This window comes from Cuculus canorus, chromosome 2 (assembly GCF_017976375.1).
Source record: "Cuculus canorus isolate bCucCan1 chromosome 2, bCucCan1.pri, whole genome shotgun sequence".
Classification (NCBI taxonomy): domain Eukaryota; kingdom Metazoa; phylum Chordata; class Aves; order Cuculiformes; family Cuculidae; genus Cuculus; species Cuculus canorus.
Window position 1 is genome coordinate 65176961 of NC_071402.1, and position 25435 is coordinate 65202395.

The 25435-nt window shown below is 39.9% G+C and overlaps 2 protein-coding genes across 2 annotated transcripts in view; one reads left to right on the forward strand and one right to left on the reverse strand.

Annotated features, from left to right (window-relative positions):
• LOC104061008 (dynein axonemal heavy chain 5) overlaps positions 1–8284 on the forward strand; it is a 158324-nt gene extending 150040 nt beyond the window's left edge. The window contains exons 74-76 of the mRNA XM_054058697.1: positions 299–507; positions 5177–5398; positions 6683–8284. Coding sequence (XP_053914672.1) covers positions 299–507; positions 5177–5398; positions 6683–6901 — 650 coding nt within the window. The 3' untranslated portion in view covers positions 6902–8284. The remainder of the gene's footprint in view (positions 1–298; positions 508–5176; positions 5399–6682) is intronic.
• Positions 8285–9100: 816 nt separating this feature from the next.
• CAVIN4 (caveolae associated protein 4) lies at positions 9101–25415 on the reverse strand. The gene is made up of 2 exons (XM_009562889.2): positions 24375–25415; positions 9101–11507 (listed from the first exon to the last, which is right to left on the reverse strand). The coding sequence occupies exons 1-2, from the start codon at positions 24783–24785 to the stop codon at positions 10851–10853; spliced, it is 1068 nt and encodes a 355-aa protein (XP_009561184.1). The 5' UTR covers positions 24786–25415; the 3' UTR covers positions 9101–10850.
• Positions 25416–25435: the final 20 nt, after the last annotated feature.

A 25435-nucleotide genomic window follows, 5' to 3' on the forward strand; every position in this document is an offset into this window, starting at 1 on the left:
AATGTGAATATAATGAATATAAATATTTTGTGTGAGGGAGAAGGAGTTGTTTAAAAAAACCCTGTATTTCTGATCAAAATAACGGTAGAAATATCATTTATCTTGTCACCTTTAACTTTGAATCAAGCCTTATATGTTTGAGCAAATTAACTGCAAAGTGATATGACTTTAGTGCAACAGATGTGCAATTAAGGCACAACAAAAGATGGTTTATTAGACTCAGAATGTCATTTGGAAGTTTTAATTGCCTTTACAAACTGGGGGAAAGTTCATTCTGCATGTTTTACTTATCTTCCAGGAACCATAATTATGTCAGAAGAATTGCAAGATGCTTTAGATAGCGTGTATGATGCTAGAATTCCAAAACTATGGTTTAAGATTTCCTGGGAGTCAGCTACTCTAGGATTTTGGTTTACTGAGCTTCTTGAAAGGAACCAACAATTCAGCAGCTGGCTGCAGGATGGCCGACCAAACCAGTTCTGGATGACAGGATTCTTTAATCCACAGGTAAGATTGCCAGATTGATCTTTCTAACTCCTGTGTAACAGTTAAATTAGACTTTGAGAGAACATCAAGTTGACTCAATCATGAATGTACAAAGTGTAATCTAAATTCGATTTTTAGCATAAATATAGGACAAATCCACTTCAACATCTGCTGAAGACATTTTTGTTAGGCCAAGGTAACATTACTGCTATAATGGAATGCATCTTCTAGTTGTTTTAATTATTGTGTGGAAATAGGGCAAATACATCTTTTCACATTTCAATATTATCCTCCTTTTTCCCCCTCCTCTGTTATAGTAATTTGTTTTTCATTCATTGTGTGGAAATCCCTTTGAGTACAAAATAAGGTAAGCTTCAAAACTTTGTCATAGGAAGAAGAGATTCGGACTTGGCTTCCAGTTCTCGCAAATCAGTCCCTTGCAATGGAGGGTTTATTATTTATACCACTCCAGAATTGTGCCAGACTTGGTCTATGGAGACATATAAAAAAATACAGCCTCTTGCTGGCACCATCTAAAATAAAAACCTGGCACAAAATGAAATAGAAAAAGGAATCAGCTGAGAACAGAGTCAAAGGAAATAAAGTATAAATACCTAGATGATGTGTAGTTTCTTTGCACAGCTATCGACATTTGTTAAAGCTTTTTGTGATTCACAGATGTTTGTGGGAAGTGCGAGTTGTGGAAGTGAGTCATTGTGAGAGTATCCAGCCAACAGGTTTCTGTGGAGCCTTAGCAAAAAGCTATTTTAAAGATCTATTTTAATCTTGGTACTTGTTAGCAATGCAAAAGCTAGCTGAAACAGCTGCCGAGAATAGAGAAAGCAACAGTGGCAAATATTCGCTAGGACTGCTGCTGGGAAATATACATCTATCATCTATCCTGTCTGTATCAGCTGTCTGCTGATACCGTTTTGTAGCAGGCAAGTGTGTTCACAGAATCCCTGAGCAAAGGATTCCCAAGCAAAAGTACAAGGGAGAGGAGTCGATAACATGAGTAAGAGTGTCGATAAAATGATTATGCTTCCATACTTCATTTGTTAGCAACACACTGATAGTGGCATTCTAAAATATATCTATGTAAATTCTGCAGTGATCAGGTTGGATATAACTCTGATAGGGTTTTGATTTTGTTGGTGTTTGCTTTTGCAATACAGATGGGCAAGAACTGATGCAGATTTTGTACTGGCCATTTTAGCTTTTTTGTGCTTTGAGGTTGTATCAGTTTGAAATTTTCATGGCCCAAATTGGGCGTCCTACATTTTTTTTGATCCATAAATCTGGATTTCTCAAAAATGTCACCAATTAATCAGAATAACTTGTGATTTAATAGACTATAGGAAGTGAGAAAACCTCTAGAAATAAAAAAATTAAATACTGCATAACATGTAGTTTTAAAAGGCCCTAAATATGTAGTGCACAGAGACAAAAATCCCAAAATGACATGTGCTTCCCTGATTTAAAAATTTATTTGTGCTGACAATCATGAGCTTAAGAACCAGATGGTTATTGTTATAGTTTCCATTTTCTGTAGCCCAGGCTATGGGAGTTGCTCATCCTTTGAGAAATTCACCTTTTCTATTTCATTAACTATTATTTTGTTAATAGTCATATTGCTGTGTTTAAAATCAGCATCTCATATGTTAAAAAAACTGATTTTCATCTTCTCAAGCAAGTTGAGGTGTTGAAGTATTATGCTGCAGTTCTAATGCCTTCTTTGTAGTACCTGAGAAACGGTCAGAAAAATCCTTTCATTTGTGAGATGAAATGCAGCTCCTAAGCAATTTGTAATTTGCCTACTCGCATAGATCTCACTGTTTGCTTTATAGTCAATGGATAAATGCCATGGATAGCACAAGACTATAAAGTAGATTTATAGCACTGGGAGAACGAGGCATTCTGGCAATAAAAAATAATATAGGACCTGACTCTGCCTTCTCTTGGACTGTTCATACACTAGGATAAATTCAGTAATTTCACAGAAGTTAATCTTTATTTAAAGTGATACAAATGGGATCAGGCTAAGGCTTCTATGTAAGAGAAACCTGATCCACTGTGTATGTCTGCATTCAGCCGAGATAACTGAGGTGAACAAAACAATAAGTGCCATGAATTTTTCTTCCTTCCAGGAAGTTAATCTGATGTTACTGGATTCTTTCCTCAAAAAAACTTCATACTGCATATCTCATTTCTACCTTCCAGTTTCCATATTGTGGCTGGTACTGTTTTATTCCTTCCTTGTTTGCATCTCTATATCCAGTTGCTGTCACTTGTCCTATAAATGGATTTTAAGCCCTGTGAGGCAGAACTGTCTTTCTGGTTGCATAGTACTTAGCATAATGAACCTTCAGCCTGTTTCTAAGACCCCGAGATGCCAAAGCAATGTGAATACTAATAAGAATATGAAGTACAATGCATGAGGAATGGAGATTCCTCAGTGCCCACTTACTTCTAGTAAACCTGCCATAATTTACTTGCTGTAGACATTGCAAAATAAGTGACAATCAAGGAACATCCTAAGCAAGGTAAAGAAGAGAATATGATTTTGAAAGCAATAGACTTAACTGATTTCCATATTTCTTGTCATAGCTTCCCTGGATGACTACTTCTGCCTCACTAGAAGATGCAGAGTGAGTTTGCATGGATTGTTAGAAAGCACAAAGCTTTAGCAGTCTTCAGTGTGCAGGCCAGGGAAAAACACAGGAAAAGGCAGGTGAAGAAATAAGAAATAATTTGACCTGTTTCTGAAATCTCAACATTCCCCTCTTCTCTCCCTCAAGCCCCACAAAAACAAGAAAAAAAGCAGGGCAAAGATTACTAGAAATCAAAACAAATGTCATGGCAAGTGGTCCATTATGCCCCTGACAAAGGGTTTTGTGGGGAGTCAAGCCCTCATTCGTACTGTGGCACCGCAAGCCACTTCATTCTTGCTGTTTATTGCGCCGTTCACCTGCTCTGGGATACCCAGTTAGGCTTCCAGATAACAGCTCTAGACATTAAACACCATCTAAGGTTCATTCAAGTGGGCAGGTAAGTGTTTCAAGTCCCACTGCAGACAGTATGTAGGTCCTGCCACCTCTGTAAGAATGATCTGCAGCCTAAATCTTGTCCCTGAAGACAGCTCACGGCTCTGAGCTTACTTTTATTCCAGTGTTCTCCACAGAGCCTTTGAACTGATTCCCTTAACACTGTCATTACTCTGTTCTGTCCTTTTCAGGCTCTTCTTTCTTCAATATTTCAGTTTATCTGGGATCCAGTGGTCCATTAGGTCCTTCTGGCAGTGAACACCTTATGTATGTTTTTACAAATTGCAATTCCATAAATTAACTACAAGTGCTCTGTTTTCATTTAATGGCATTTCTGATAAAAGAACTTGGCCTTTAATCCTGTCTCCCTTAGTTATATGCTAGAGTTCTCAACTACTTCAAATGCAATTACATTTATGTGTGCTATCACAAAACCTCTTTAAAACACTTGTCCTGGGATCTCTGGAATGATATTAATGGGAAGCAACTAATGTCAGTTAACTGAAACATCTGAGTTCGTGAATGTCATCTCATGTTCTCCAACTTAAAGGGCACTGGATAGCTACAAAGTGTTCATCACATGCAAGAAGCACTCTGGTCCCAGCAAGGATACATTGGCCAGACCCTGCATTCAGTAGACCAATGTGCTGACATCTGATTTCCTTCCATTGAATTGACCCTCAGAGTAGCTCAACAAAGCATTCTGCGCTCTGAATACTGGAGAAAAATAAAAGGCTCGTTCAGTTCCCTTATTGCTCCTGGTTTCTTCCTAGCTGTGCTGTTGGCTTTCTAATACCTACCTTTCTGTGCTCCACATGTGGCTGTGTATTACCCCCATTTCTGTCTCCAGGTAACTTCTTTCTCTGCTCTGAAATCTATTCTGAAACTTTTTCCTTCCTAGTTGTCCTTCTCAGTAAGTCACTCTTGCTCTTGCATTTTCAGTTTTTCTATTTCTTCATTCATCTTATGGCTGTGCAGATTGGTTTCCATGGGTAAAGTAGTGTGTACATCCACAGTGTGTCCACTGGGAAATGCAGAACAGTCAACCCTCCTGTGTCTTAGGACTAAGGTGCTTCTCATGTACTGCAGTGTGCATGCACATGGGCAGTTAGTCATAGGAGAGAAGTTAAAGGGCGTCTTCTGCCTGGCTTGTCTAGTGATAACTTAGAACTGTATCATGAGATTGTAGCTTTTCAGAATAGAGAGTGAGTTTCATTCTGTGCTGCTGAAGTGCTGTGAGTTGATCTTGCTGTTGTTTATTATAGCACGTTATTGTAATATATTAAGGTTTTGCACAGAGGCATTTTGTTGCATGGGTCTATTTTGTACTTCGTTTTCTGTAAAATGCTTCATGAAGTAGGCATGTGAGGTAAGGCGAGGTGAGTTATACATGCAGCTTCTAATATATTAAATGTGCCAGTTCAGAGGCTTCTTAGTACTAACACATACACACCATCTATATAAGAATACAGGGTACTGGGAAAAAGAAAGCATTGGATTTACATTACTGAATTGTTTTACGTATACATGAGATTCTGTGGGATGAGATTTTATACTGCTGATGTCACTTATATAGGAAAAAAGTTGGAAATGGGTGAATTAAAGTTTTTTTTAAAAAACCTCTGTGTGATATTAAATCTCCTTAGGGATTCCTAACTGCTATGAGGCAAGAGACAACTCGCATGAATTTAGCAAAAGGATGGGCACTGGACAGTGTTGTTTTGCACAATGAAGTGACCAAGATGATGAAAGAAGATGTTGTTGGCCCTCCTCCTGCAGACATCGGTGGAGTTTACATATACGGCCTTTACCTTGAAGGGGCAGGTTGGGACCGCAGAAACAGTAAGCTGGTTGAGTCAGTACCAAAGGTAAGGATCAAGTGAATATGACTGCTTATGTGCTCAGAGAACACCGGGAAGTATGAGTGCCTGCAGCAGTGGGTTTACAACAGGTTTTAAAAGGATGAAACACTAATAGGGCTGGGGAGAGTGTTTATGCACCAGAACTGAACGAAAAGGCTTCCTGCCCTTGAGCGGACCAGATGCCAGGCTTCTTGGCTTCAGGGGCCCTGGAAGCGCAGTTATATTTGGATAAAACAGTGCAGCCCATAGTCAGCCTTCTTTTGACTGACCAAGCGGGACCATTATAACAGCCCAGGACTGGGCTGGATAACAGCAGCTGTGGAGGTCAGTGTTTGGATGACTAGAAATCTGTGGCTTCTTTCCTTTTGGGCAGGAGGAAGAGTATTAGTTCTGGGCTTATGCTCAGTTATCCATGCATGGAGTTACATTTTACTGATGTGACTAAGCAGATTTAAAGCCTATGGAGTAGTAATTAGATGCTGTGGTCACTGGTCAGGGAAGTTTGCCATTGTCTGCACTAGTAAACTTTTTCCAAACCGGTGGTAAATGTCCTTGAACTGGAGATTAGGTAATTCCTTCTCATAGGTAATACACTTTTGTGTCTGGCTGAGAACAAACTTTTCTGAACTAAACCTTGCCAGCTGTAGCTTTCGGTGACAGCTGTTGATTGGCTTGTCAAAAGACACCTTCAGACATGCAATTTACTCCAGTTCTCTGGAGTGTTCAGCAAGCCTCCATATTTCTTTTCTGTTTAGGTCATTTTTCCCCCCACCAATGAATACTTTAGGAAGACCTGGCGAGATCCAGCCTGGACAAACATCGAAGAGGCACCTTGGATCTTTGAAGCTCCACTGCCAGCAGTGCAGAGCTGACAAGGAGGCTTGCTAAATGCACCTTCGCCTTTGTAGCTCCTGCCATTCAGGGAGCAGGAAGTGGGGAGAGAATGGGGAACAATAGCCAAGGAGGCAAAGCATGGGGAAAAGGATAATAGTCTCTCCCTCCTAGAACCACTCTGTTGTTTTTCCATGTACTTCCATGGCATGCAGTTTTCCAGGTACCTGCTGCTTTCTTTTTTTTTCCCAGGCTTCCTGATGTCCCTGACCTGCCTCGGGCTTAAAGTTGGGGTGAATGTGGCAGTAAGCACAAGGCTTGTGTTCTTGTGTGTACATCTACTGAGGGGTTGGTGCTTTTGCTGAAGGCCATCGCTTAATGTAGTTCTACTGTTTGGAGTTCAGACAGCCCATCTGGCTTCTCTAATGCTGAGCCCTGTGTCTCTTTTAACATTCTCAGGTGCTGTTCACAAGTCTTCCTGTAGTCCACGTGTATGCTGTTAGCACAACAGCACTACATGACCTAAAGAAGCAACAAGGATGTGTGTACTCCTGCCCTGTTTACAAAAAGCCTCGGAGAACAGATCTGACGTACATTTTCTCTTTGTATCTGAAAACAGTGCATAATCCTGATCATTGGACTTTACGGGGGGTTGCACTGCTCTGCAATACAAAATAAGGACCAGCAGATAGCTATAAAGAAAGAGCCAACTAGGAAGATTAATCTGCAGCCAGTAGGACTTATGTCGCTATTAACAAAGTGATGGCTACCTCCTCATAGAGGTATGGGAATTAGCAAGTGACTTGTAGAAATTGTGTTAGTTGCACGTAAATCAGTTTACTCTGTTCACAGAAAAACACCAGATGCACTTAAGCTGGGAAATATCAGAGGGAAAACAGTTGCAGGTGTAAAATTTGGTAACTCTTATAAAACTAATCAGAATATAATCACCTAGCTTGCTCATAATGGAAACACTAGGAAAAAAAATGCTTATGATAATGACTACTGCTCTGACATTTATGGTGATTCTTTTGTAGATGTTAACTTTTCTTCTTAAAACAAGACTTATTCATAATATAATATAATTCTTCTTAAATTCAGCTTTGTAGTTAAAAACTTATCATCCATAGCATTCCTAAAACTGTAATGATAAGTGAATTAATTAGCTGGTAAAACTTTATCTGTATTTATTCTGATGCACAGTTCCTTTGAAGTTGGATAGTGGGTGGTTTTACAAGTGGATGCTATCATTTCCTTGAATAGTCACTTGTTTATGCTGATGGTCATAGAAGCTGTATAAACAGGTGAGTTTATCTTTGGACAAGTAGTGGCCTTCGCATATATTAACTAATTTCTAAACCTACATCGCATTATAAGGGAGATGTACACACCCCCCTTTATTAGAGACAATAAAGTTTTGAAATACTTCTCAGAGTAAACACCAGTTTGACTCTTTAGTATTTACTTAATGGGCGTTACTGTCTGAATCCTGCAAACTCAAACATCTTAACTGCTTTTTGTCCTGTGTTTTGCATCAGTTTACGTGAAAAATAAGGAAGACACACAGGTCATTTCTGGGAGTAGACTGTAGATTCACCTGCAAAAGAAGTAATTTTTCTTTATTACCACCATTGCTGTCTACCCTGTAACTGAAGGGTGATTGCTGCTTCTCTTTTAATAGACAGATAGCTATTGGCAGAAAGTGTGTGTTTGACTTTGTTCACCAATTCAAAGCAAAAGAAATTGCTGTCAAATATTATGAAAGAAGAATTTGCAGTAAGTGCTTTCTTAACTTTTTTTTTTCTTTCTCCTTATGAACACTTTCAATTTTGTATAAACACTTCCATTTCTTTTCAGTGGGTGTCTAAGAAAGTATTTCATCCTTTCCCATAACTAGTTTTACTTCACAGTTAGCAATTGCAGGGCTGTTTCTGCGAGTAAGTTTGCTATTCACACTCCCACCTACAACCAAGCAGGAAGTGCCAGATTTGTTCTTGGAAAACATAACAGACAGGGACAGGGTCCCTTTCTCCCACTGAGCCAGGAGAAGCACTTGTTTCACATGCAGTGCCCATGAGATTATTTTACCAAGTGAAACCACCTGTTCAAAAAATATACACCAGGCCTCCTTGCAGTACAGCTGTACATCAACTGATTTAATTGACAATTTTATTGCCAACAAGGGTGAAGAATTGGGATTCAAGATCATTGCTCTTGGAAATTATGAAAAAGGTAATAGGGACTTCAAGCAGGAAAAGGCTATGCTGTGGTATAGAAATTGAGGTTATAGTTCTCCATGTGTTCTCCTCATCCTCTGCCTGTATGAGGGGATATGCAGTAAATGAATTTTGATAATAACTTAAATTGAAGAGCATACATTGAAATACTTCACACAGCTGAAGAACTCACTGCTTTCTATGAAAACACATCATGCTCTGAACAATTTAAGTTAGAAGTAAACATTAAAAAAATACATATTTGATAGAGGTTATATGCCGTGCTACGTGATAAGCTCCATGGAAACCGCATCACTTCCTTTCTTTGTCAAGTAAAGTGAGAAAATAAAATGCTATATAAAGAAAATCTATAGGCAATCATGTTCTAGCACTTAGTATTCTGCTATATAAAAATGCAAAGCAATAGCTTCTTTGAACTTTGGCTTTTTCATTTCAATAACTAAACCCTATTTGTCAGTTTAGGAAAATGTCAACTCTTGCAGAACAGAATGCAGTCCATATTATAGAAGAACCAGACAAATCATACAGTATTTCACTGAAGAGAGCTGGTTTTATACAGAACTGCAAAAGAACATACAGTTGCCTCGTTCCAGAAAAGCCTTCCTATAACTCACAAAAAAAAAAAAAACCCCGACCAAAACCTCCAATCTATCCTATAAGCAAAACCTGGTTTTCTTTTTGCATGCAATTACAGTGCAGTAGATATGTACAATTTACTGTTGAACAAAATGTCTCTCCCTGTCTCCCTCTCTTGCCCTATCCTGCCCTTCCATTCAGTTGGGTTGCTGCTTTCAGTCTGACAACATTAATTTGATTTGAAATGTCACTGACATAGTATAACATTGACCTTCCCCAACCAGTGTTCCCAAATTACTATTGCTAAAGCTATTTCAGTTCAAATGTGATGTACACCAGACCAAATGAAAGAACTGGCAAGCAGAATATTTGAAATCAAACTAAGTATATTTAAATCATAGATTAACAACTAGCTGGGAGTCCTCAAACAATGTATAGAGATAACCAAGTTATGCTCTGCAGTTAAAATGAATTTGAGATATTAAATACAATCATACAGCTTTTGGCAATATTGTACAAGTTTCACACGGATAGTAATGACTAACATTGCTTTAGATAAGTGCATTGAAGGCAACTCCATTTGAGAATGAAGAGAGGAGTACAGTTCTGCACCCCATGTCAGCATAGCAGTCGTGTTTACAAACATATCTGATGTCAGGGCACTGGCTCCCAAGTGTTGCAAATAAACAGCATTCCATACTCCAAAGGGTGTCTGTCATAATCCCTGAGGCCGTGGCTGGTCGATAACAATGACGATAGGAAACAAAGAATTGGGTTATGGATTGGCCCTGTACTTCAGCAGCTTTGTAGAACAGATTTTAATTGCTGTGAAGCTTAGAAAAAGCACAGAGAATGGAAAACAAAATAATTCCCTTTTCTGGTCAGGTATATTCATGAGCCCTATGATCCTCTGGACAGAGTAAAAATTCTTTAAAGATCTCAAGGAAACTTCAGTTAGAATATTCTATTTTTTTCTCTATTTATCCAGAATCCATGCACTAACTAATCTTATTCCTCTTTTACTGCTTCACGCCCTTGCCTTTCTCACAATCACATCTTTCCAAAACATGAATACAATACCTCATTCTTTTTTCCTCCTGCTATCCCATATTTAATGTCTTCTGCTTTTTTATTCTTACTTCATTAGTGAAAAAAAATGCATTGCTTACATGCATCAAACCTTCCTCTTCCTGAACTCTGTAAATAATCTTTGTCATTTCAGGAGCTTCTTTCTTACACTGAGAAGAAGCACAACTTACTCAAAAACCTATCATTCCTGCCATATTTTGTCACACCCTGGACAAAGCAGGAATTTCCTCCTGCTGTTTCACTGGGACCCCTTAGATGAAAAGATTTGTATAGCTAAATGGAGATTTCCCATAGTTCTTCCTTTTGCAAATATGAAGCAATAGCTTTGTTATTGTTTTTTGATTAGTGGAGTCGGCATAAGATGATGGGAAAAAAACTTTACACTGTGGTATTTAAAACTAAAGAGAGTGACCAGGCTTTAAAGTGAGTACTAAATACTGAAAATACAGCAGAGTTTCATCTCCCTTTGATGTGTGAGTTCCATTTGGGTTAATGATGGCTATCAGCACACTTCTGAGACAGAGGGGGAGTCCCTTCATTCAATTTGCATGGCTTGGCTTTTGTCAGGAAGACAACACTACAGACCCCATGTAAATGATGGAACACCAGCAACACATGTTTTGTGATATAACACACATTCACACATTTTCCTAAAGCTCAGTGAATACATACTGTGTTCTCTCTTGTTCAGTAAGGAAAGTACAGTGTGTTTGCTAATTGATTCATTATGCTGATTGCTTTAAGTCTAGCAAAGGGACATCATCACCTCCTCCTCCTTCTTTTCCTTCCTGCTTAAGAACGACTTCTGGGATTGTCACTCCTTTTTCGCTTGACTGGGAACCACCTTTTGTTGCGTTGTTCTTGTCTTTCTTTACCTTAGTGATCACTTCTGTGTAAGAGATTTCTTCAGTGAAGGGCTCTGCTGCTGTGAGCTCAGAGGCGATGTGCACACCGGCCTCCTGGATCCCCTCCTGACCTTCGGCCCCTGTTCGTTCTTTATTTTTTTTATGGATCTTGAATGTCTCCTTCGTTGGGGCAGCTTGTGAAATGGTTTTCTTTATCCTTATCCCAGATTGTTTCAGTCTCTCTCCTGACTGCCTGATCCTCTCTCTCCTCTCAGGGGTCACTATTCTAGTTCGAAGCCTGTTTACCTTCTTGCCAAAATTTTGTCTCGTCTTTTGGATATTTTCCCTTGAAAATGCCTTTTTGATATCATCTATGCGCCTCATGCCTGATTTCTTGAACTGGGTTGCTTTGCTTTCTTCAATATAATATTCTTCATCAGAAGAGAGATCATCAGGTGGGAAGAAATCATCCTCTAGAGTTTCAGCTGCTGTTCTCTCTTTGATAACAGAGAGAGATGAAGGACACTCACTTTCCTCCTGTGAATGAAAGCAGAGAGTCATCTTCCAGCAAGTGTGTTTTAAAAGAATGGTGATTCAAGTATTTTGTTTGTTGGCTTCTAGTTAATTAATGAGAACTGAAATACAGTATTGTAACAAAGTAAGGTTTGCTTATACCATCATATGTGATCTATACAGAATAAAAACAGTACAAGAAATCTTTGTCGAGGTGTATAAAGACATCATACCTGGTTAAAGATTTCTTGTCAGAGCAGTTCTACCTGAAATTAATGAATGCCATGGTCCTGCTTTTACTGTCCTCTAACGGTTTTCAGAACAGGTTTGTCAAGTTCATGTGGGGGGCTGAAGCTAATTTTCTTCTCAGAGATTGGATCTAGATCTGTTATTCCTCACCAGTAGAAGTAGACATCCTATAGACTAAATAGGCCTCTGTGCTTGTGCCAGCAGTGCACTTCTCCAAATCAGTACCTCAATGACACCAGTAGCTTCAGCCTTTTACTAACGACTGCACGTTTTTGACTAATTGGATCTTAGTAAACATTTCTGTTGCTGAGCAGACACGGTGAACCCAAACATATTAACTTACATGTGCTGGCTCCACAAGGGAACAAAGTCACTAAAGGAATGAGATGTTGTTTGCTAGGACTGTTTTCATACAATTCACTCAGCACCTGCACCACTGCTGAGATGAGCTTGACTTGTTCCATCTGGAAAAATATGAATGACCCCCAAGCAAGCACCTCTGTCTCCTGTGGTGATCTGTATGAACATGCAGTATTACAGATTTATATTTTAAGTATAGAATCATAGAATGGTTTGGGTTGGAAGGGACTGTGAAGGTTGTCTAGTCCAGTGCCCCTGCAGTAAGCAGGGACAACTTCAACTTGATCAGGTTGCTCAGAGACTCATCCAAGGCATCTACCACCGCTCTGGACAACCTGTTCCCACAGGTTTCACCACCCTCAGCCTGTCTTCACAGGGAAGGTGTTCCAGGCCTTTGATTATTTTGCTGGCCCTCCTCTGGACCCACACCAACAAATCCATGTCTTTCCCATGCTGAGGGAAAGAGCTGGATGCTCCACACCATTTTCCAGGTGTGGTCTCACCAGAGCAGAGTACAGGGGCAGAATATGATAGGTACTACCTGCGTGCTTGGAAGTAGTTACTATCCTAAGTAGCTTAGCACTAGGAATGTATGTAGCCTCTCCAAAGAAATATTACCAGTGGCCCCAAAATTGAAGACACACAGAAGACTTTCATAAGCTGTCCACAGCAAACAAATAATTCACCAAGAATCACTTTTTGGTTAAGGACTTGCAAAAATATGAAGAAAGCTTGTGGTAATGGAAGGATTCAGTAATATGATGTGTCTGAACGGGGAGAATCTTTGAGGACAGTTGATCCCCTGATCTGCAGACTGCTATCTGCATGGGCATTATAAATTTGTGGCTCAGTGTTCCTGGAGTACTAGTGTATGCAGAATAGAAACCCCATGACTTTTAGGAGGTGTAGAAGGTGGACAATGTCAGCTCCTTCTTCCCTACTATTTATGTGCATGTGAGTGTGCTCTTCTCCCAAGAGGAGCAACACTTTGGGGTGCAGACAGATACAACAGCTATATAAAACTTCTCTAAGCTGTTTCCCATTAGTACTAACTACTTAGCTGATTTCTGAGGCATGACAGTGTCTGGCCTCTATCCTTAGTATTATTGCCTTAATGCAGAAAACAAGAGAGAGAATAGAAGTTGCAAACGCATGAAGAATGGTTCAATCTTTCTTAATATTTTGCCGTGAACTGATTTCCAGCCAAAAAGACATCTGTCATTTGTCATAGTGACTCATTAGTAGCAAGTCACGTTGAACGTTATTTTACAGAGTACTAGCAATATGTAAAATAAAATACAATAAGCTATTTGGCAGATTAAGCCCACTTAAGAGTCTGTCATCGTGCCTTTGCTTCATTAAAAACCCTCTAGTAAAATAGTCGTTAGTGCTTTGAAAAAATAGGGACGAGCTATGTTGCATTGATTTCTGCAGAATGTTATTCAACTCATCTGTCAAAATCAGCAGGAACAAAACTACAATGCCTTGCTAATAATCATCTTCATTAACATGTGCAAATTAACATTAATTATATAAAGACTTCTATATATAAACATAATCTCTTCTTTTCTGAAAATGAACTAAAACACAGCTGGATAATAATTCCTCAAAGTTTGTAAATTATAGCCCAATCCTGCAGCTGAAATGGTAGCAAAAATGTTTCCAGAATGACTATTCTGAAACTTCAATACATACAGAAATGAATATAATATGGTGAACAGGGTATGCTGTTCACATGAAGATTAAAAAACAGAAGGCAGAGCGAGACTATTTTCTCTATGATATCTAGGCTGTCATTCTTTGGAAGGAGAACAAATTTTTCTGTACTTTTTGTCAATCGTTTGCCATATTTTTATTCTGTTTAGCTTTATAGTCTATTGCCTAAAGAAGAGAGTGCTTTAAATTTCATACATGTATTGCAATCAAGACTTACGAACAATATCATGTGGGATGAAGGCCTTGTAGACAAGACACAGAAACTAGAGCTGCAGGTCCTAAGGAACATTTTTCATTCTTCTACAGACTCTGAGAATATCTTTGTCAAATCTCTGATTTTCTCTTTTTTTCCTTGGTTTCTGCACACATCTTGCAGAATCTGATATAGCAAGGCTAAAATTCAGTGTGAGTTTCAATCTCCTCTGAGGATTTCTGGGTGGAAAAAGTTAGCAAAATGGAAAGTATTACTGAAACTGGCTAGTTTGTTAGAGGGAGTTCATAATAAAAATGAATGATTTAGGCTCAGTAGGAGAGCTTTCTCATCTGCTTCCTTCCTCTCTCCTGCCCTTCTGTATTTCTTCTTATCATTAGATATCAGTGGGGTAGAGAAAAGGTAGGAGCTCATCCTTCCTAAAGCAGAAACAGTGAGTTTTGGCACCAGGGGGGAAATAGATGGAGTTAAAGCATACAGCTACCAGCTCATTTATAGACTCAATAAAAGTAAAGACCAAACACACCTACTGATTTCATTTGCACAGGACGGAGACCTAAACTGGCTGACAGCTTCCTTCTTGGCTAACTAGCAGACAGGACTGGAAATAGCAGGACTAGGCAGCCTGATCTTAGGGGATGGTGAGAGGGAGTTGAGCAATTGATAATGCTACTTGTAAACTTTTAATTAAAATTCTGCTTAAGCATTTTGCTAGGAAAGGCTCATATCAGCCACCACGACCTCATGTGAGGTAAGCGAGGATCTTTAAGCTAAATTTGTAAGTGCTCATCTAAAATGAGGACCGGAGATTTTTTCACAGTAAAAGATGATATCAAAGAGTCAGGTATTTTTAACCTGATTTCTTGAAGGAGGAGTGGAGTCATATGGTCTGTCCATTGGTTTTGTACAAAAAGTATAGCATGTACCCTCACATTACACAGCTCCAACCTTCTCACACCTACACAGCTTCTCCACTAACACATAAACGTTTGGGCATTTTCCAGAACTGAGCTCAGACACAACCAAGCAAGCTCTCCACTGAGAAGTCAGCTGTGTTGCGAGTCATTCTGTCTGTCTTCTCAGTTGACACCTGTCCTGAGCTAACATGCCAGTGGCTGAGGCACCTTGCTTGCACATCTGGACCTAATGGTTTTGACAGGAGACAGAGGTGTTGAGAAGAAGGGGGTATGTGTTACGAATGGGCATAGGAGGGGAGAGAAGAGGAGAGGAGAGGAGAGGAGAGAAAGGAGTCACATGAGATGCTGTGCTGTTGAAACTGGTATAAAATTGGAAAAATGCATTTGTGTATGTGGGAGAAAATGAGGTCTGGAAGGAGAAAGGCTTTAGGTTCTGTGGTAGCAAAGGAAGTATTCAATGTATTGGTTGCAATAATAAGGGAAAAGCCTGGAGACCTTTTCAGTTCAGCCAGGCAGGGAGAGAAATACATGGGACACAACGCTGCAAGGATAGTTAGATCCGCTGCTTAATAAACAAGTTTAACAAATACAGGCTGGGCAGAGAATGGATTGAGAGCAGCTCTGAAGAGAAGGACTTTGGGGTGATGGTGGATGAGAAGCTCAACATGACCCAGCAATATGCGCTTGTAGTCCAGAAAGTGTATCCTGGCCTGCATCAAAAACAGTGTGACCTGCAGGTCAAGAAAGCTGATTCTCCCGCTCTAGTCTGCTCTCGCATCACCTCACCTGTAGTATTGTGTTCAGTTCTGGAGTCCTCAGCACAAGAAGGACATGGATGTTTTAGAGTGAGTCCAAAGGAAGGCCATGAAGATGATCAGAAGGCTGGAGCACTTCCTTTACAAGGACAGGCTGAGAGAGTTGGGGTTGTTCAGCCTGGGGAAGAGAAGGTCTCCAGGGAGACCTTACAGCAGCCTTCCAGTACTTAACGGGGGCCTACAGGAAAGCTGGGGAGGGGCAGTGATAGGATAAGCAATAACGTTTTTAAACCGAGAGAGAGGAGATTTAGATTAGATATTTTTAAGATATATTTAGAAAGAAATTTTTTACTGTGAGCATGGTGAGGCACTGGAACAGATTCCCAAAGAAGTTGTGGAAGCTCCATCACTAGAGGTGTTCAAAGCCAGGCTGGATGAGCCTACGAGCAACGTGATCCAGTGGGAGATGTCCCTGCCCATGGCAGAAGGATGGAACTGGATGATCTTTAGGGTCCCTTCCAACCAAAACCATTCTATGATTCTATGAAACTTAAAGCTATGATGTTGTAACAGAACAATGGTACAGTTCAGGAGTGGCTGATGATGCCCCTGGCATAGAAAGTTTGCTAGGAAAGCATTTTAAACCTGAACTTTTAATTTAATTTTGAATTTGAATTTAATTTCTAAAATATGCCTAGTCAAAGAAGTCTGAGTTTTAATGGCCTGCCTGAATAAAAAGTAAACACACGAGTAAACTTCAGCTTTGATGAAAAAGGCCAGCATAGCTTTTATCTGAACGGATGGCTCTGGGGACAGCGAATATTGAAACAGAGGTGTTTCTAACATAGGTTCCCAAGAAAATCTGAATCTGTTATTACAGTTTTCTCCCTCTGCTCCCATGTCAGTTTAATTAATAATTAGAAAATTTGTGAAGAGATGTAGGCTGTCCCCCTCACATGGGCCTTTCACTCCACAGATTTTTAATGGGCTGCCAAAAATCTCTGTTCTGCGCTGACACATGAGGGCATTGACCAGTCTGCAGGCACTGCCAGCATCTCCTGATCTTAATGAAGGGATGACAGTAGCAGCATTTTTCTTCCATAGAATATAGCAAGGCATTTATGAAGGAAGGCTAATGCACCTGCTCCTTAAACAATGCGAAGCACAAGGTGCAGACTCTTTTTCACCTTGCAGAAACCCTAAAACCAAAGGCAAATCGTCTTAAATGTGGCAATGCCCCTATGCAGTGTTATGAGACTCTCGAGGTGGCGATGCTCAGATAATAGAAAACTGCAGGGGAAAAGAGACTGTCTCAAAATGTGTCTGTGTGATAACCCTGCCTGCACAGTCTGCTCTTCTCACCTCTGGACAGGGAAAGAAGGGAAACGGCATAGCAAATTGTTTAGTGATGTTTCAGGTATTTTGCTGCAGTTGTGTCCTTCCAAAGATCAGATTGGCTCTAATAGCACCTTTCTCCTTTGTTGCTGAAATAAGGAGCAAATAAGCCAAGGGTGCTGTTGGAAGAGGAATGTCATGCCTTCAGCGGGGTCAGTGAGGTTGGGCAAAGAGAAAAGGTTATTAAAAAAATTCCCTCAAACTTATTAGCTGAATCTCCACTGCTCTTTGCAAGCACAGAGGGGTTCAATAATTAATAGCAGTAATGGTATTTTTTTCATTAAGAAAAGGTGTGTTTCTAATTTAGAGTCTACTGGATTCACTAGATGAAGCAGAGACATAATGTCATTGCATAACAATAGTTGGGCTTTAAGTACATTAACAGTTTCAATAATTATTTCAGAAACAATTTTATTATAATGTCATTTAAAAACAAAAAATACATAGTATAAGGGCATTTTATGTGGTGTGGCCTGTTTAAGAGCTTTAGTTCCCTTGTCCATTCATGTTATTTTACACATATATTCTGGGTTTGTATTTCAAAGCCAGACTGAGCTTCTAGAATCAGCAAAAAGGCAAAAAGATAATATATTGTCTTATGTGCAAAGTATATGCTAGAAACACTATAAACCAGTTTTGCATTCTCTTTTCAAATAGCTTCAAAGTGTAACAAACTTTAGTAAAGGCAACTTTATCAGCTCTCAACTAATTTCTATTAAAACTTGAGCAGGAAAAACTTTTTAAAATACAAAACACAATAGCAGTTAAAAACAGAATGACCAAATAATGAAATTATATATGTAAAAAGTAATATATTTTATATACATATATATACACTGTGTGTGTATATTTATATAAATCAAGAGTCAAAATGCTCCTAAACAAACTGCTCACAGCAAAAGATGGGAGAAGAGACAGATGGAACTACGTAACTTGGATTCATTGTGTTGAACTCGGAAAGGTCGTGGTAAACAATCTTTCAGCCTTGGGATGTGTGACAAGGAAGATGCAGGTGACGATTAATATAAGCACAGAAGGTGATCACCTGACAATTCTGAAGCATATCACGAAGCAACAAGATGGTCAAAGGCCACCCAGCGCCTGGTTTGGTGCTGCTGCCGTGACTATGACAACTAGTGATGCAAATGACTGGCAGCGTATGGGCAGGAAACTACATTGCCACAATGTTTAAAAAAAAAAAATCTTGTAAATCTGCATGTTAAATGAATGATTTGTTATTCAGACTGGCAGCCGAAGTAAATCACTAAAACATCTCCTTGAAATTGCGCTCTAAATCAATACGAAACTGCTGATGAATAACAAATTACAAATCATTCAGTCCTTTTACTCATATTTTAATAGTTAAGAGTGAAGCTTCATAAATCTCAAGCGATCCCTTCATTTTTTTGTGCAAATATGCCATTTCAAAATCTCTACTATTGGACCAAAAAGTTGCTCAGATGAGCAAAAACCAGGATTATTATAAAAGGGACCTAAGGGATTTGCTCAAGTAAAGTAGATAGACAATAAACACTTCAGCACGTAAGACTTTATGGCCAAGTGCCGTTCCTTGTATTTAGACTTATTTTTACATAATGAAAAAGCAGTTTGGGCAGAACAGTCAGCCCCCCTCCTTATTTCTCTTTTGTGAATCCTAACATGCATTCTTTTTCTTTAAATTCTGACATAAATTCATCAATTTAACCAGGAATATACAATGACTATAAAGAAACAGAGCTCGTTCTCTCATTATCTGACTGCAGCAAGCTACAGACCACAAGCAAGCCTTTCCCAGTTATCCGGCAGCACTCAGAGAAGCCCTTGGCTCCAGGCCACTGCATGCTGCATAAAAAGGACTACTGCAGCTCCAGGGGAAAATTAAAGCTTCACACTTACTTTGCTTTGCTATTGTTTTAGAGAGCTAGCTTAGGGAATAGCTCTGCAGCTCTGGCTTCCAATTTATCTTTACATACCAACCCTCTGTCAGTGGAGAAGAAAGAGCAAACGCAAGAGAAAAAAGATAAGAGATAAGAGAAAATGCGATAAGAGGGAAAAAAAATAATGTTCACTAATGTTTTGACTCATTCATTCCTCACAAGGTGACTGCTCTTGCAAGCTTGCTAGCACAGGGAAGTGCTCTCAAGTACAAGTGAAACCTAGCCAGTCATGAGATGCGGTACTCATCTGCTCAAGCAACCATGTCTCCATATGAACTCGTTTCTGGACACCCTTTCAACTCAGAGGAGCTGAAAACCAGATACTTATAAAGAAGAAACTGTGTCCAGATGTAGATGTCTACAACAGACTGGGTGAATCAGGCTCCATGCATTTCTCTCTGTTTGCTTGAAGAGAGTCTACAGGCCAAATGAACAATTTGGCCAAATATCTGCTTTACTGATGCCTAATGCCTGGCAAGACAAATCTGTCCTAAATTCTGAACTTGCTGTTAATAACTTCACATACTCCTCATGTCTGTGCTTGCTTGCAGCCAACCACAAGCAAAGCCCAGAAAAACTGCATCCAGTGCAAATGTAAATGAAGATCAGTTGTTTCCACCACTCAACATCAACAGGCGGAGAAAAATCAATGGCAGCCTTGAACAGACGACTGCCTGTCCTTTGTGAGGATTACCACAAAGGAGCAGGTCTGAGGACTCAGTTACACCAGATCAAATGGTGCAACATCAAATTAATAATCTACTGGTGTGCTGTTAGGTTTATGATCTGCTATGAACACAGTTCTGTAAAATATACAACCTATTTCATTTCAGAAACACAGAAACAACCTAATAGCTGCTTTTAAAAAAAATGTGATTTGCCTTTCTCCTCTTTCCTTTTGAACACGTCCCTAGAAATATAGTTTTTCTTTAGCTGGCTGAAAGTGGTTGATTTCTTCCTAAAAATCACGGGTAATTTACGATCACCGTGGCTACCAGCAGTACTTCAGTGGTGGCTCTGCCACTCTGCCAGCAGCTGGCTGCACAGCACAGGGCCAGCTCAGTGCTTTGAACTGAAGGACCAGGCTTGATACTGCAAACAAAGGACTCTTGCTACACTCCCTGACACCAATGTTAGGTTTCTTTTGTCCTCTGTAATCTCAGTGAATGCAATTATCTTTCCCAGCTGTAAAAATATTTATAATGCCTATACCGGAAGATTCCAACAAAGACCTTGTGTCATTGGGCTGCTGAAGCCTCTGTGTCAGAGGCCAGTGCCCTGCTGTCGCAGGTAGTCAACCCACACTATATTTTTTCCATTAAGTTTTCAGACTCCACTGTAATAGCAATTCATGTTTTCTTCTCACCCATGGGTTCTGGCAGACCCTCATGTCTCCAGGACTAAGAAACCATTTCTGGTTTCTCACCTGAAATGATTCATGGACAATTTACATCCATTTCTTCTTTTTGCAGATGGTCTTTACTGTACTCCGCATCCATGCCCCAATATATGTATAAATGACTTTTCTTGCTGATATAGTCGTCCTGGTCTCCTCCCATGTCCCAGGGCTTCCCATTGCTCTGATCAGCCTAGTAGCTGTTTTCCAAACCCATTCAGTTTGAACACAACTTGCTTCAACAGGGGTGATCAGAGCTGTACGTGATAGTTCAGGTGCAGCACACCTGCATTTTAACTCCACGGTACTAATGGTTCTTTTCCGAGCCCATCTCTCTTATGAATGGCAATGGTTCACATAATTTCCTTTGTCTTCTTTTAAACAGAAGTGTTATATTTGCTCTCTTTCATGTCACAATTATTCTCATAGGTTTTCCTCAGAATAGCTGTAATTAAAACTCTGCTGATGGACAGTGAGATCATGGACCAGGTTTTTCAGAGTCTGTGTTTGCCACCTCATCTCCTGGGCTTGTGACACCCTGACTTTTACTGCCACTTCAGATGGGAAGTGCTTCCAATTCAAATTTTCAGATTATTGTCCCCATCTTGATCTCAAAATTTTTACTGTCCAAGTCATCCTGTTGCAGATGGACAGTGGCCAGGAAAAGCCACTTATATTTTAATTTATTTCTGCGTAATATGAGTGGCATATGGAAAGCTGCTTCTGCTAGTCTCTCCTCATGTGTGTGCAGTGTAGCAATCACATGGCAAACAAATCAGCTGTAACATGGTTGTGTAAGCCAGTCAAGTCATAATATTACTTTATTTCTAGTATGTCCACTGTGACTGTCCACTAACTTTAAATGTCAGTCAGCAGTGAGTGAAATAAATGCATGTGTCTCTTCATAGGAAGTTGTCACTTGTTTAAGGTGCTTAGAAAAGAGCCCAGTAACTGTCACATAGATTTGCTGCTGCCTGTATGCTTACATTCAAAGAGGGACTTGCAGAACATGCAGAAAAGCAAATGAAATAAATTCTTTCAGGATAAAAAAAAAATAAAAGTCCCCTTTTAATTTCTGAATAATTTAGCCAGAATTTTTAGATGCTCTTTGACTACACAGAAGTGTTAGCTCTCACAGCTGGTTATTCAGCCTAACCTGAACAGAATCGAACAGTGACCTGCACATCCTTTAATGTACTTTGCATTCCCTACTATACCCTTAGGGCACATAGCACTCCACCATGGAGACCTCACTAGAAACTCTGAAGTGACCTTGCATTTTTAATCATGCAGTCAGCCTGGGGAGGAAACCTGCCTGCTACCAAATCTCTTCCTCAACCACATGGCCTTTTAAAAATGAATGCTTTCAATTTCCTTCATCATTATGCTCATGGATGATCACTTTGTCTCTTTTTAATGTGGGGATATTGCCAACTCTTTTTATCATGGCTGAGGTCTCTTGGGACAATCTCCTCCAGCCAATGATCCTTTTCAACCTGCTACTCCTTCTATCAATAAGATCAAAGCTATCCACTTGAAAGAAAATCTTCAGGATTTAATTGGTGTTTCCCTTTTCCTCATATGCCGGCGTTCTGGCAAAAGTTAAAACTAACCCCCGTGTGCGCTCACCCACGTAGGCATTCAATACCAGCTGCACACAGGTCATTGGCTCCATCACAATGTCTCAAATGGTTCATCAGAAAAAAATCTCACTACAGATGAGCTGTCACTCACAAGCACCAAGTAAACAACTTGGTTATACCCATTTGTAAAATATAGTGAAGGGAGTGCGCTGATTCGGTACCTATTAACAGACTCCCACTCGTTGTAGCCAAGCTTCAGTCATTCAGGTCTTGGCACGCCAGCAATATGCCTACGCTGGTGTAAATCCACAGTGTGAAAAATCACTGCATTTGCGCGAAAGAGACTTTCAGAAGTGTACCTGTGCCTTAAAGCTTTAGCACACTCTTGGCTACCTACTATGTTCCAGCTTTTGTGGAGCAACACAGCTATCATCCTCCAGAAAAGTGTTAAATGTAGGGACCTAGAGGGATCAGCGTATCTTTGGCTCCTCTTTGCAAGAGGCTAGCAGTTCTCAACTACTGTAGGAAGAGGAAGCTTGAAAGACAGCAGTCAAAAATGCCGTTCCCCTTCCTGATAGGTACCACCTAAGAATTAAACATACAGAACAGAGTGCAGGTCATCCTTGCCCAGCGAAACCAGCAGAGTTCAGAAATTCCTATTGAAGGTGATTCTTAAAGAAAGTACACATTGTGAGAGCCACCTATTGTATGAAATATCTGAAAATAGCAACAGCTATTCTTTATAGCTGTGTGTAAATCCATTTTTACCATATTTTACTACCTTTTTAAATAAGCAACAACTCCTGTCTTGCAAGGAGAAAAAATTACATTATGTTATGAATATTGTTTAAAGAACAAATATTTTCAAAGCACTGATTCTGTTACAATCATTATGGTAGTGGCCCATCAATGAAAAAAATCATGCCATTAGCCAGCAGCCAGAGGTATTTGTTACTTTTACCTGGGAAATTATTTGCAAGGAGAAAGTGAAAGTGCCTGTTTTCTATTCCATCATGATGGAATAATAATTGTAATAATAGGCAAAATTGTGCCCATATTTTCTTCTGGACATCTGTAGCAAGTCATTCAGTCAGAAAATACGGCAGGCACAATTTGGCTGCATATGTATTAACATAACATTAGAGGCAATATTTCCTACCTTCACTCTTTTACTCTTTTTGTTTCTTTAGTTATTTTTTCCCAGTAGTAGAAAAACAAAGTATTTAAGAAAGCTTGATTATGCAGAAGAATGTCAGCTGTAAACAGTGGTGAATATACTCAGTGAAACACACAGCTCCATTCATTGCAAGTAATGTTATTTATGTACAAACAGATGCAAGACCAGGGTGTGAGGCTGGGCAGTGGGGCACACTGGATTACTCATGAGGGGCAGTATTTTCCAGAATGCCTAACAATGAATACAACTCATTTGAAAGAGGCTTTGCGGACTTGCTGGTACAAAGGACCAACTTTGCTTCTGGCAGAAGATTAAACACTCTTACTTTCTATTGACTTGGGGAACTGGGAAGTTTCAGCAAATGCAGGATCAGGCCATTAAACAAATGGGTTTCACAGCACTCGCTAGCAACCGAGAAGACTCCATGAACTGCCTGCACTGCCTATTTGTACAGATGTAAGCAAGATGACACCATGTCATGAAACTTCCCTTCAAACAAATAATTTATAAGAACAATGAACGTCCAAGAATGAGGACAACAAAAGAAAATGTCTGATTTGCTTACCCAATATGATTGGAAGAACAGTGCTGTGCTAAACCATTTCCGAAGCACAGCATGCAAGGGACTGTTTGCCGTCATGAAGGGTTAGCAATGTGAGCTTCAGTTTGTGTGTAAACTGCTATACACTGAGACAATGAAAAAAAGCCCCAATTTGTCAGCACTACTACAAAAGCCCAGGTAATTCTGCAAGTTACATAAACCACGTAGATTGAAATTAGTGTTATCAGAAAATCTGTATTCCAGGGAGCCTCCAAACACTTTTTCTATTTGGACTTCTACCAAATATGGTGAAAAAAATAACAGGGATGAATGTCAGGCATGGTTTGTATGACAAGATTTACAGGGCCAACCTCATATTACCTTTCAGAGAGGCAACAAATAGTCCTTGCTGATCTGCAGTTAATCTTACAGGACTGGCTCAGGAACCTACTAACACTAATAATAGACCCGTGTGCTGTCGTCAGTAGGTTCGTGCTGAAAGGCACTGCGAAGCACAAGTCAGTGTTAAAGAAAGCATAAAACAACTCTCATGTTGGAAAGACAGCGTCTTTTGGTTCATTAACCAATGCCTACCAGCAGCTGCCAACGAGGTGGCACAATGACAGTGCGATAAGAAATGAAGTTTGTGGTTACCTGATAGATTACGACCCGGAATTTGTTTTTCTTCAGCATCTCCTCCTGTTTGGCTTCCACTTTCCGCACGCTGGCACTTTGCCTCTCCACACGTGCCCGCACCTCCTTCATAGTGGAGCTGACTTTGTGGGTTTTCTCCAGTAACTTGTTCACCGTGTAGCCTGTATTGCCGTGAGCCTGAGCAAGCTTTAAAATGTCAATCTGTATGGTCTTGATAGCATTTTCCATCTCCCTGTGCCTCTCCTCTATCCTTTTCTGACTCGCCTGCACGCTGTCCACAATGTTGGCCACTTTGTCCAGGACCGTCACAATCGTGTAAGCTGCATCTTGTTCCTCTTCCTCCTCGGTGACGCTGGAGAGACGATTTTGGTGGGTTTTATCAGCCTCTAGGGTGATTTCATGGTGATCCATTTTGCCTGCCTTCAGCCGGGTCGGCGGGAAGTGAAGTTTAGGTGATCCTGCCAGAATGATTCTGGCGCTGCTGCAGGGAGCCAGGGTGACAGCTGGCTCTGGCGATGTTCAAAGTAGGGCGTGAAACTCTGCTCCTGGAGCTTGGTCAAATACTTCTGACTACAAAATATCCACACATGATTGTTCAGATACTTTCAGCAACATGAAACCCCTAAAATTAGGAAGCAATGTCTGGAAAGGAACATACATTTAAAGGGTCACGCTTCTGTACTGATGAAGTTATTAGTGTTAATCCAGGAAAGTTAAGTAACTTACTAATTAAGCAGGAAAGCAAACTTGCATATTTTTAACGATCTACTTTTGTTTTCATGTTAGTGGAGTATTTTCCTCTGAGGGAATTCAAAGAGCAGTGAGGAAAATGAACACGTTTTTTTTTTCCAGCAAAACAACTTCAGGTCTTCAGCTTGTTGTGATTGCCACATGGGGTTACAAATAAACACACTAAACCAGAAGCAATATAGTGAAAACGTTGTATTGTGACATGCTTTTCCAGTTCAAAATGTTGAAAGCATTTTTTTTGTTTTTATTGAACAAATTATTAAATCCTACATGCAAAATTCTGAAAGCCTAAACTACATGTTAAAACAGCT